Source organism: Haliaeetus leucocephalus, unplaced genomic scaffold (assembly GCF_000737465.1).
Source record: "Haliaeetus leucocephalus isolate CR32 unplaced genomic scaffold, Haliaeetus_leucocephalus-4.0 Scaffold484, whole genome shotgun sequence".
Lineage (NCBI taxonomy): Eukaryota > Metazoa > Chordata > Aves > Accipitriformes > Accipitridae > Haliaeetus > Haliaeetus leucocephalus.
In genome coordinates, this window is record NW_010972920.1 from 5,783,111 (window position 1) to 5,796,719 (window position 13,609).

Sequence of the window (13,609 nt, forward strand, 5' to 3'; positions counted from 1 at the left end):
ATTAATCAAAGTTCCAGGGATTGAAAGTAATGGCGCTGTACCTGAACCTTCTGTAAATAAGCTTAGTTACTGCTTCAGAGTCTTAGTGCTATTTTAAAGAAGCATCTTTTGACAACTGCAAGCTATGTATCTGACTAACTCTCCTGCTTTGCTGCTGGAATAGAAAATACATAGAAAAACAAACCCAAGGCCAAGCTGCCGACAGACAACTTCAGCATCTGCATCATCCCACTGATCATCACAGACAGTCCCCCACTGGCCAGCATGGTAGACTTCTACTCTTCCTTCATGAGCGTTGTTCCCACCAGCCAGCCGGATCGGAGTAAAGACAGGGGCTGTGATCACACATAGAATATAGGAAAAGGTCATTTCTTTCCGAAAATGTTATCCTGATAGTAAAGAAAAAAGAAGATGGCTTAATGGTTTCTCTGACATCAGTCAAGAACCACACTTTATTTTTTCTAGTTAGATGGAAAACCTGAAATTAAACTTCTTAGAAATTAGTTCCCCTAAGCTCCACTCTCAGTAGCTGAAGAACATTATACAGACAAGTAACCATACTGATCCTGAGTTACTTAAGTGTCAAAGTGTTTGCAGATACTTATGGCTGTAAGGCCAAATACTACAATCAGTCAGTAGAGCTGTGTTTCTACCAGGAAGAGCAAAATTGGCTCTGTATAGGCTTGGTTCCAGAAGGTAAAATCTGAAGTAAGAGGCGAAAATTCTTTCATTGCCATAGAAATAGAAATTCATCCTCATCTTTTCTCATTCCTTTGGTGATTCCAGTCAGAGCAGTGAAATCTCATTGACTGTGGAGTCTCACTTTAATATTGTGCAAGTATTGTTCCCTTCCAGTTTCTGAGATAAGGTTTGATTTTTGATCCTTTCAAATCATTAGCCCTTTTCTGGTCCAGCAAGAAATTGTCTTGAAATCATCACTTCTGCATAAAGCTATAATAATGGAAACAGCTTAAAACCATATTAAAAAATATATATCTCTAGTATTTAAAAGGTTATTTTAAAGTTTCACCATATCTAACATTCAAATGATTTAAAGTGTGATTAATTTTTGTGTAGGCCTTCAAACCAATTAATGCTACTATTTCATCGATTTCTTGGCTTAAAAAAAAGAAAATTGAGGGCATTTATCCAATTTCATCTTACTGTTTCACTGGTATGAAATCTGGTTTTTTATAGTTATTTAAAAAGGCTAGTTGCAGTAGAACCGGCAAAACGTGAAAGCTTCATTTAGTTTGCCGAAACTCAGGATCAGTTCAATTCTTTTCAGATATCCTGGACTCTAACTTACTGATAAACTTCCTTTCAGCATTATTGAAACAGACACCGGTCCTTTAATAAATTTATCTAATCAAAATAAAGTTCTCTGGTGAAAATGTCCATAAACAGAAGGAAAACCTTATGACCTAAAAGTGTAATTTGCAAATTTATATTTTTCAGTTTCTTTAGGCAAAACTATTTATCCTGCTTTGGTCCTTCAACTTGTCTCCTAGCTTAAAAAGATTCTGCCTTCCCTCTACACTGTAGTTTTCTCAATCAACACCAAAATGATTTGTTAAAGTAATTTATCAAAATATTCCTCATGAATAGTGGAGCTTTAGGACAAAAATGCATCTGCCTTTGGATAGGAATGTAAGTAGGAGAGGAATGGCAGCACAGAACTGGCTGCAGCCATACATGTTTTGGTTACAACTGAAGAGATTGCCATTGCCAGCTCCTCAGCACTGCCAGCCTAGCCTTCCTCAAGGTCAGCAATATCTTAAATCTGATGGCATAATTGCCCATTTAGTTGCCGTTCATCATGTTCATTAAAATAATCTGAAATATCTTAAAAAACATTAATAATACTTTTTTTTTCCTAAAAGTATCATTTTGACTTGCGTGAGTGATGTGTGAGGTAGCAATCTTCAGCTAGGAAGACTTGGACCTTTTTTAAATATATGCAGAGTAGGGCAAAAACTTTGCCGTTCCTTGTGCAATGTCATCTATGTTCACAGTAAAGAATGTCATCCCAACAATTCTGTACCAAAGAGGGTATAGCCTGTTTGTGAAAATGCTGCCCCTCCCTACTGTTCAAGAAAAGCTAACAAATTGACATGTAGCATATGTAGCTACCAAAGACAACTTCTGAGTCGAAAAATAAATTAATAAATAAATAATTTTTTATTAAAAGTTTAAAAAAGATGTGGAGGCAAACAATCCTACTTTTACAGCCAGACGTTCTCTCTGCTTCACCCTTTCTCATAACCTACATCTCAAAGCAGTAATTTGCGTGTTGATTATGGAAGGGTAAAAAGTGGTTCAGCTAGTTGCTGCTTGCAGAGCATAGAAGGATTTGAAACAGTTAATGGTGCGATGATTCAATCTGTTTAATTTCCTGTTCCAAGAAGTCTTAATATTTTTTTTCTAATTTAATAATAAGTAATTATTACTACTTCTATTTAAATAAGCAAAGGAGTTAACCAAACCATATGTGTTTTTTTTACCCGGGGAAGAGCTACATGTGACAGCAGCTGCCATTTTTTGAGGACATGTTCCATCCTGCCAGATGTCTTTTTCACATAACAGTATATTTTCTTCATCACCACGACAACGCACTTCACTCCAGTAAACAGGAATAAGGCCCGGTCCAGAAAATGGTACATGTTTTGCTGTACCTTTTTCACTGTAAGAAGAATAATCAGGATAGGACATTAGAGTGGGAGGAGGGGAAGTGGAACATTTTCTCATATATAAATCTTGGAGTAGAAAAGAAAGGGCTTTCTTCAGCAGTGTAAATTCATCACATTTTCATACAGTTCAGCATTGTCTTCTGCACAAAGAAAAGTAACAGATGTGACCCAGTTCTCACCATTTTGTTGTGGGATATTTTAGTACAATGGCCTGTGTTGCTGCAGGGCCAGCTACATTCCTGTTCTCCTGGTTCTTAACTACAAAAATCAACACAGAGTCCACAGTCCACAGGTGAATCTACAGTACCAGCCCGCTGCAGTTATACTTCCAGGAGAGGTAACGTTAATGGGCCTTTCACCCTTATCCTCTCCTTTACTCCATTAAAACGTACCAGTGCTCTGCCCATACACATGTCATACAGTGAAACTACCTCATACTCCATTAGATCAGGCCCTTGTCCATTATTCTCTATTCAGCCATTCCCATCCATCCAGAACATTTATAAAGAGCTTCCTTTCCTTCCCATACTGGATCTACAGCAACAATTATTGAGACATCTTTTATTCCATATAATGCCCAATAAATTAAAAACAAAGCCCAAATATTGTAAAATCAAAGGAACAGATAGATGGAAGCACCTGAAAAGCACCAATAATACCTACTGAGTTCACCTTGTGGTATTTAGATCCGAATTTCTGCCAAACACTCATGATAACAGAAACTTTCAACTACTGTTTGCTTGGGGCTTTTTGGCCTGGATTCAGATTTAAGCCATTTCTGTTGAAAAGACCAAACCATTCACCCATATCACTGTACTACTTTTGCTAATAGCGGTCTTGTTCAACTGAAATGTTTGGGGTATGGAAGGCAAAAAGAACTTACATGAAAATGAGGAAAGGAGACATTGCATGTAGACAGCTGAAGCCGTAAGCAAAATCACGGCCTCCAGATGGCTGAACTTTTATCTCATCTAATCCTCATATTTTTATAAGTTGGTATGGTGTGTACAGATTAGTATTGAACATTATAAAACAGCTTAGATTTAGTTCTGGCTAGCAGTCTTAAAAAGTGGAATAATGATTAGGAATGTCACAGTGCAAGTATGCTGTAAAGGCCCCTTACTGCTTGTAGCAAACAAAATCAATACTTTGGTATGTGACTGAAAGAAATGTTAGAAAGGCAATAAAGCCAGCCATACTTTGTGACTTACTGAGAAAGTGCAAACCAAATGGGGTGCGCTAAGGGGGGATATTCAAGTAATTTGGTTGCTAACTTGAACAGCATTGATTTTTTTAGAAGCTGCAATTGCATTTTATTTTTAAAACTCCCTTTTGGTATGGGCATTTTCATCCTTACTTCAATTTCATCTTACTATTGCAATTGCAGTATCACTATAGGCATTTTCTAGAGTTTAATGACCAAATTACATTAAAGGATCCTGTTGATTAACTCCATTCTCACAGCAGAGGGAAGGGACTTTCAACCTGTCCAGTATTGCTATAACTCTGTAAACTGTTCCTGTGAAAATGTAAAGCTGCAAAACTTGTCTGGTTTGGGGTTTTGTTATCCATGTGCCATGCTGAAAGTAAACCATACAGATTATCTAGCTAGATGAAGATGTGCACAACAAAAATACCACATCTTCCAAAAAACTAGGATGAGTCCCAGATGGTTTTTGGCAGGATAGAATGGATGATTACCACGGTAACTCCATGCTCCTGAGAACCAGGAATTTTCTTGTGATTAGGATCCCATGTAGAGTCTAATTCTGGCCACATTTTACGTTTTTCTAGATTCAGTAACCTCACTGGAGCTGTTCTTAATTGACACTTACATAAGTGAGAACCAGATCAGACCTCATATTTCTGCCGCTTTGGACATTTCCCGGATGTCTAGTAAAGCAGTTTTTGTTCGCCCTAAGCTTTTCTGACCTGTTCATACTTTTCACTTTGAAAGCAAAGCATCTACCCTGGTCGTCTCCTCTCCAGATCCCATATGCAGCTTTCAAAGGAAATACTGATTCTCACAGCAACCTCTTTGAAGTACAACACAATTGAAAGAAGCAAAGGATTCTGGGAAGAACAACTTCAGCATTCAACAACTTTCAAACAGAAAAAACAATCATCAAACACAAAAAGCCCTTAGGATTTGCAAAATAGATTGTCCTTTATACTGAAACATTAAAATAAGTTGACTGTTTTTTACTCAGACTGAAACTTACCCAAGTGCAAGCTGTCGACATACGACTGTTGCATCATTATTGTCCCAATGGCTCCCACAGATTGTTCCCCAGATTCCATTCAAATAAACCTCCACTGTACCCTCAAACTCATTCTTGCCACCCTGGAGTCTCACTGACCCTAGTTAAAAAAAAAAAAAAAAAAAAAAAATCCATTGCTCAATTAATGCATCCCACACAAAAGATTCTGAACCTCATTTTCCCTCTGCAGAGAGAGTTCCTGTTTCATGTATTACCTACCACCTCTGTGCTCTTTGAGTGAGCTGCTTCTAAGAAGCACTCTGGCACACCTAACATTCTTATACAGTGACACACAAAAGGAGATAACCTTACTTTTTACATGAGGAAAACATTTTGCCTTTTATACTGAAATTACATCACATTTCTGATCTTGCTGATGCTACAACTTAAAGATCTAACAAAAAAAAAGTACGTATAGACTACACATAATTATTTAAATGTGGTTACCTGTACACAAATGAGCAAAAAGTACACGTATGTGAGTGCTATATTTTTATCTTCCACATAATTCCATCAAACTTAAGGGAATTGGAAAACAACCACATGGATTGCATAGCTTTTGCTCTGACCCATCTAACAGTATGCACGTCATGGATGTCAGAAGTTTATTTTAGACAAAGAATGCATTTGTTCATACTTGTTCTCAGACAGAAAAACAATGGATGTAGTTCTATTAATTCATGAGAGGTCTTTACCAAATTCTCAGACAAAACAAGCTAAAACCATGAGGAATTGTCTAAAAGAAGTGAAAAAAAAAGTCTGCTTCTTGAGAGCTACAGAACACAGAAATCCTAGAAAATTAACAAATTTTGCATTTTTTATTACAGTAGTTTTACTTGAGATGCCAGATGCATCTGCTGTTCAAGGTAGCCAAGTGCCACTGGTAAAGATGGGAAAAAGCTCATCATAGGTATAACTCTACAGAAGCAGAACAGAGTCATAACAGGGCAGTAATTCAAGAAAGAATCCATTTATGTTAAATTTTCAAACATAGCCTAATTGTATGCATTAGTATTGCCTGAAATCTCAGTTAATCCATCTGCCTCTTGTTCTGTGATCTACTTAAAATCAGAAGCTTCACTATCATCCAGTTTGCAGTGTTTTTAGCAGTGGAAGAAAACAGTCAATGTTTGTGCCTGCATTTTGTTGTATGTGTGTTCATGTATGTGTAAATAATAATAATAATAATAGGTAGATCCACTTTTTCTTCTTGGCTTTCACTCAGACTGTGTCCTAGTTTTAATTTAGTTCAGTATATTTTATAAAACCACGAAGCCAAACAACTGCCAAATAACTCGAGGAATTAATTAACCTCAAACTTGGTTTTGTGTGTTCCTTTTTGCTTCCTATTTACTTTCTCAGCAGTAACTTACTATTCAGTAAATTACAAACAAAATTTATTCAACTCATGTTACAGAGTGAGCTATCATTCCAAATAGAGGATTATTAATGAGTTAATTATAACAATACTGTAGACATGTTGCACATTGCTTATCTGTCTTTATAATTTTTCTCTTTGTGTTTTTCTGTCACATACAGACAGAGTCTGGAATTTTGTTTATTTCTGCTCTTCACCAGACTTTTGTGTAGACTATTATTTTCACTTGAAACATCAACTGCAGTCATAGCAAAGCGATTCCTGACATACCAGAAAGCAATTTTGAAGATGTCATCTCCAAAAATAAGTTTATTTTTGTACATGATTGCTTACAGTCCTGCATGACACCTACTGAAATCAATACAGTGTTTCCTGAGTACACACTACACAATATTTCTATTCAAATATTTGAATAAGGGAGTACTTGAAGAATAAAATTCTCCTCTAAGGTCTCCATGGCAGAATTTGGCTCACTCCTTTTTCTGTATTTACAGAATTCCCAGTGGCAACAGTCAGAAGAATTTATCCACGTACACAGAGCAAAAGACAGCACAAGAGATAACTTTTCCACATCAGAAACTCCTTTCCCAACAATTAAAAATGGAAACAAGTCTGAAATCCTTTGCATCTTTGGTAGAAGCCTCAGGAAAGAAGTTTGAAAAGCACAGAGTTCTCACTGTGGACACGTACCATTAAACAAAGAAAACAGCCTTTCCCTTGCCACCCACTCCCCTAAAGAACCCTGAGTGATGTCTGGTCCCTGTTGAAGGGGGAAAACACACTACTGGTATCAGTTGGTAAGGAAGGGAAAATGACTGGAAGGGACAGTGCCTTATTTCCATGTGCCTGTGGGAAAAGACATAGATGAAAACAATAAATGAGGGATTTTTTAAAAATTCATCTAATATCTCAACAAAATACTTTGGTTTGCCTTTTTCCTGTAGATTTACAGCTGTGTATAGGAACACCAATGTTTTATGAAGGGTAGTAGCATTCATAACAGACCTTTGTTCATCTCAGAAGAAAATACGATAAAGAGCCAGCTTCTGTCATATAGAAGAGAAAACACCTAAGATGATTGTTAAAGGTAATTTTGTAACAAATTTAAAATGTTCTTGATTTTCACCTGAGAAGTCAATCTAGAAAGAAATAAAAGGAAAGCCTGTTTTTACATGTAACTAATATTAAACCTTTTATTATGCTTGCTGTTTAATAGAGTTAACCGAATAGATGGTATAACAGTTCTAACATGCTGTCTGCATTGACTGACTACTTTCCTCATAGGACGGTATTGATATCTACAGCTGTGATTAACCTAAACCATCCAGGGCAAAATCAGGCATTCTCTCCTCAAGGAAAACAATAAGTAAAACCATTTTTTTAAAAGAAAAGCATGAATTGAAAATCCTCTGAAATTAATATCACTAACATATTTTTCCAAGTCCAGTCTAAGTGTTTCTAGCTCAGTATTTCAGCACGGTATCTGACAAGAGTAAAATGATACAGCATTGTTTGTTTCATATGCACTTTGAAGTATGTATCAACCTATATCATATGACAAGTCATAATTATGTAGCAAACAAATCAAAGAGCACACTAATAAGAAAATTATTTCTCTGTTGTTTACTCAAAATGTTGTGGTATTCAGACCCCAGTAGTTACTTCACTGGATCTAGAGATATATTAGTTACAGTAACATGAATACATCATAAAACATAACAGAACTTTAAAATATAGACTTTCATTTCAGTAACTTATTTTTTCTTTCCAATAGATAAAACTCTTACTTCATAATGAAACAGATCTGTGGTTCATGTGTAAATTGATCATAGGGAATTGCAAGATGACCAACATTATCTGCCATCATGTACATTTATGCTGTATGACCACGTATCTCTTTATTACTCATGAGTCAATCTTTGTTATTAAGAATGTGTTAATATCCTAATTGCAAGACAGTCAGTGTTTGCATTGTTAAAATGACCTGGAAACACTCTTTCACTTCATAGGCAGCAAAAAACCTAGTATTTAGCATGACGAAAAGGATACTGGTTAATTCTTAATTTCACTGGTTAAGTCTTCTACTGTTACATTTTAACGCCTCAAGCCCATACTGCATCTCAACAAGTGTGCCCAAGGGGCTCCCTTCTCTGTTCCCCCTAGGACACAAGAAGCTCTGGAGAAGAGCGTCTGAATTACTTCTTAGAAAACAGGTCTGGCTTAAGCATATGCATTGGGGGCTCTAGGTTTCTGGAGTGGTAGATACGGTAGCATCTCAATTTTTTAAGCTGTAAGTTTTTAGCTCTCTTAGTTGCTGAAGAAAACTAAACACATTGGGAGTAGAGCTAATGCAGTAGTATGTGCTCTGGCTTTTATGCAATGCTCTGGGAAACTCACCCTCTCTCCCCTCTCCACCAAGTCAATACAGTGTCAAGCCTCTGCCCAAAGTACTTATTAAAGTACTTCACTGCCTCAACACCGAGCTCAACAGCAGGGACCATGTGTACGGGGATCCTGCCCCTGGGTCTCAATGCCCTCCTCAGCACCGCTCAGGAAGAGGAAGGATGAGAAGTGAACTGACCCCACGAGGGTTAGAAACAAGGACACAGGACCACAAAGCGGGCCTACTAGGCAGCTCTAGGACACATGCTGCGGTCTTACAACAGACTTAATTCAGCCCTATATTGAAGAATACAAATCTATTGTCTTGACAGAAACTCCTTCGTTTATATAAAGTCAAAAAATATGTATGTGTTTCCTCTAATTATGTTCTAGGCAAGGTTACTGACGGTCAATTCATGTTGTTTACATACAGCCTGGTAATTTTAGTTGCCCTGGTATCTGCCCAAGTCAGAGTCTTTCGAGATTAAGTTATACTTGCAAATGCAAGGAAGTAAGGGTATCCAGTGGGTGCTGCTGAGACTTGCTCTGCAACACCTGCCATATAGGCTCAAGATGAGACACACAAGAAAAAAGGGAGAGGAAAACCTCTCAGCCAACTTTTAATTAACTCCAAAAAGCAGAAGAGCTTCAAAGGAATTGTGCTGCTGTGCTTGGACTCTTTTCCTATACCATTCTCACAGCCAGAAATGCTGGGTAACTTCACACCCTGTTTTATTTTCTACATTTCACTGAGAACAAGCATTGTTACTGTGTGTGGTTGAATTGCAAATAGAATGGGAATCACTTCCACTTCTGCTGTACGTGTAAGTGCTGCAGCAGTGGGCTTTATGGTGTTGGCTAAAGGTGTGCCAGTAGTTTCTTCGTAAACACCTGCATCCAAAGGTTTGTAATTTGGCCATAAATGTAGATTTGGAAAAGTGGGATCAGAAGTAGAAGTTGCCTGTACTTTTCACCCTGGTGCTGGGTGCTCTGAAATCACAGATTTAAAGCAAAGCAAAAGAAGTATTTTGAATTCTGGAAATCTGTACAAACAACACTTTTATTTCTGCTTTCATTTCCAAGGTGTTCCAACATGGGATAGTGCCACAGAAAGGCCCTGCACGGATAATTCCTCTCTGTTGCCTTGGAGTCAATTAGGTAAGTCCAAATTTACATGAAGTGTGAGGGTGTCCCATTGATACACGCTGTGTATCCAATGTAGCCACATTATAACTCGCAGTATTTCAGAACACTAGTGGATGATTCATAACACATGTAGAAGAGTCTATCCCTGTTTCAGAATGAAACTAATTAATTGGTTTGCATGAGGTACTTGTAAAAAGCTACCTGTAGTATAGGTCAAATCTAAACACCCACTCAAATCAATGGAAACCTTTCTTCCCTTCCAGGATCAGGCCTGGCTAAAATCAAAGAAATTAGTAGTGTTGACTTCAGCAAAACTATGGATGACACTCACTGCAATCAATGAATGCTGTTGCCCATCACTTTCGTGAGCACTGCTCTTAGTCTAAAATTGTAAGTATTATCTCCCGGTATTTTAACTTTGAAAAAAAGGTGCATCCATCAGAACTACTTTTTAAGAGCTATCTTGAGAACTTTAGCAGATAGCAGTATTGCATACTCAAGGATCCTTGTATTAGAAGTTTCATAAATATTGTATATATTGGGTGTGTAATGTGCTGAATTGGTTCCTCTGCAGCAGTGAGATTCATCATGTCAATGATTAATGGTTTAAAGCTCTGAAAGAATAAACTGAAGCATTAGGAATGTAATGGGCTCTAAAGGACTGCAGTTGTCTTATGTGGTACAGAGCTGCAGAAAATGAGGGGTCTCAGGCTGTGCAGCTGTAACAAGAATAGTTCGAGAAGAGCTGCTTCCTAGAAGGAAAATGTAGATATTCATGTTTAATTTTTTATCATATTATTTTCTTTAACCCTATGCTATTAAAAAACCAAAACCCCCAAGGACCTTCCATCAGCTGCCTGGCCTATAGTATAACAGGTAGAGAGAATAATCTAGTGGTTAGACTGTGGGCCTGAGGCTTGATTCTTCCCTCACAAAAGTTTAGTGAAGCACTATTTGATTGGCATTAGTGGAACTACCCTGTGATAAGAGTAATTTAAATGGAAAGACTCTACAGTCTGACCACTCTGGAGATGTGTCTTTTATTTCCAGTTCTGCCACCAATTGGTAGTGTGACCTCTGGCAAAGACACTTACCCTCTCTTGTATTGTTTCCCCTTTGTAAATTAAAGAAAAATAGTTAACCCACTTCACTCAGAGCTTTAAATTAGGTATGTAACAACATAGCATGAACAACGTATCATGCAGAATACTGTAACTACATGCCACGTAAACATTGTGTGGCAGCAGTTGCATCTAGGTACTGAGGTAGGCCTATTTTTTGAAGCATGAGTACATTACAGGTAAGTTGGTATTAGCAGTAACTAAAATACTAAATTCTGCTAGACTTTGCTGGCTCTTTGTACAGAGTACTCTCGTACTCATTTGTTTTCCTCTATGATTTCCTTGGTTAATCATGCTAATTTATATATATTTGTATTTGGTTTACTTGCTTTCAAGGCATGAATAAATAATATTACCCAGATGCCTCTCATTTTAGAAAGAAGGAAATGAAACACCAAAATCTATTATTTTAAACTATAAAACTGATTTTTGAACTGGTACCACATAGTATAATTGCAAATGCACTTTTTTTTTTAATTTTTCATCATTAATGTTTAAAGCAGTGTAATGGACACACATGCACAAAATTTAGCCAATTAATTTTGCAGTTAAGTCTTAATATTTAAGGTAGAATAGCCAGGAGATTTACAGTTAAGGCTTTGAACATGGCGGTGTATTTAGTTATTGCAGGTGCCTAATAACTGAGCATGGGCTTCCTCAGCACATGTACTAAAGCAACAGATGCAGTGAGTTTATCTCTGAATAGTCTCTGAATATTCTCTTCTCTGGCTATAAACTGCATCATAACATTGCCTTACTTGCATTTCCTTGCTCCTTGTAGGAAAGGAACATACTTTCGGACTAATGTTACAATAATGTTTGTTTCTGGGCAGATGGCTTGATTTATTTCCATGTTTCACCTTAAGCCATCTCACTCTCTGATTCTTTTGTATTGCCTCCCCAAAGGCTTTTTGACAGATGTTTGTCCTGTTGATGTCACTGAGAGTTTACCACTGAGTGCAATAGAAGCAGATGACCTTTCAATTAGAGTATTGGCTATTGTTCAGTAGCAATGTCCTCCCTCTTAACTGGGGCTAACCTGGGTTTCCTTTTTCTGGGGGAAAAAAAAGCAGCATTCTGAAAAGACTGAAGAAACACAGCTAAACCCAAACCATGTAGTATTTTTGGTGTTTTTTTACTTAAATCACATTAGTGCTGAACTTAAAAGGGATTCTGGAATTTACTTTAGTAAGTGCAAGATTGGGTTCTTAGCAATAAAATGCCGCGTTCTTCTTCACTGTAATGTATTAGACCAAGTCCTCACAACGTATTTTGGGAACCAGACTGAAGAATTCTGAAAAAAGCTATAAATACGATGGGCTAAATCAAAGAAGCAACTGTGGGACCCTTTCGCAAACTGAGACCAGTTAAAGGGTGTGAAGTCTTCTGGATTTTTTTTCATCTGTGTCTAGTTATCTGTTTTCTCCTCCGTGGCATCAGCTGCCTGGTATTCTTTCCAGGGAAACATCTGTGATGCATAACATCATTCTACCTTCTTGAAGGAGTACAACATTTGACTTGGAACACAGCTTTGGAAGCTGCATTTTTTTTAATGCATAAATGATCAATATGGATCTTGGTGCCTCCATATGCTCTTTATGTGATATTTTATACCAATATGTATAATTATCACATTGTTCAAATCTTTTTCGCACACACCTTCTAGGGCTATTGTTGGAAGAGAAAGATAGCAATCCTCTTCAAGGGATCTGAAAGTAAATTAATGAAAAAACCCAAACCGACCCAAAAGCAACTTCCACAAGAACAAAATTATTAATATTAATGATCGACTTCCTTGCTGTGACCTTGTGATACTACAAAATATGTGAAAGGAAGGGCAACAAAGAAGGGAATTTTTATTTTCATTGCAACAATTATGCTTAGTATAGAAATAGATAGGACATAATTTGTATTTAGGTAGGAGATAATAATACCAGACTGATGTAGGAGAAAATGTGAAGTCATTCGAAACCAAACTACATAAATATATTTAACGCCAACACCGATGAAATGTAAGGCTGATCAACTGCGCAAGGGCTGGATGCTGAAATTGCTGTTCAGCCCTTACGCACTGAAAACTTCCACTGAAGTCACTGGGAGTTCAGCGAGGAGTGCATGTGGGGGAAGCACCCATCTCTTGGCTGGGTTCACAGATGTCCTCAAGCACCAGCGCTAACTTGCAAACCTCGTTATCCCAAGATTTGGGGGGAAAACAGGAAGAAGGAGCCGCTAGGCGAGCAGGTCGCGTTCACAGCAAGGCATCGTTGTGCTTTTTCCTTCTGTCACCTAACCTCCGTAGATCGAGTGCCATAAAGAGGGGAATGCCAGCCTTGGCGAGCTGCGCCTACAGACTACTGACGGCGCAGCTTGCTAACGCGATTTACCTCGTATGAAAACAGCGTCGGCATAAAGCCAGGTAGGACCTTGGTCTTCCCGATGCGTCCGCCGAGGCGGAGGTTTAAACTCCTCTCTCGGACCAGCCCGTGCTGTCACTTTGGCGAGAGGCGGCCGCCCCCCCCCGTCCCCGCTCCCCGCTCCCTCCAGCGACGGGGAACCGGCAACGGGATGGCGAGGACGCCGCCGCCCGGCCAAGGCTCTCCCTCCCGCGGAGCCCCCGGCGCACCCTCCCGC

General features: G+C 38.2%; 1 protein-coding gene across 1 annotated transcript in view; it reads right to left on the bottom strand.

Moving 5' to 3' along the window:
* PRSS12 (protease, serine, 12 (neurotrypsin, motopsin)) overlaps positions 1–13,609 on the bottom strand; it is a 44,642-nt gene that overhangs the window by 29,908 nt on the left and 1,125 nt on the right. The window contains exons 2-5 of the mRNA XM_010575605.1: positions 13,363–13,602; positions 4,913–5,051; positions 2,505–2,683; positions 185–335 (exon numbers count right to left, since the gene is read on the bottom strand). Of these exons, the coding sequence (XP_010573907.1) occupies positions 185–335; positions 2,505–2,683; positions 4,913–5,051; positions 13,363–13,602 (709 nt within the window). The remainder of the gene's footprint in view (positions 1–184; positions 336–2,504; positions 2,684–4,912; positions 5,052–13,362; positions 13,603–13,609) is intronic.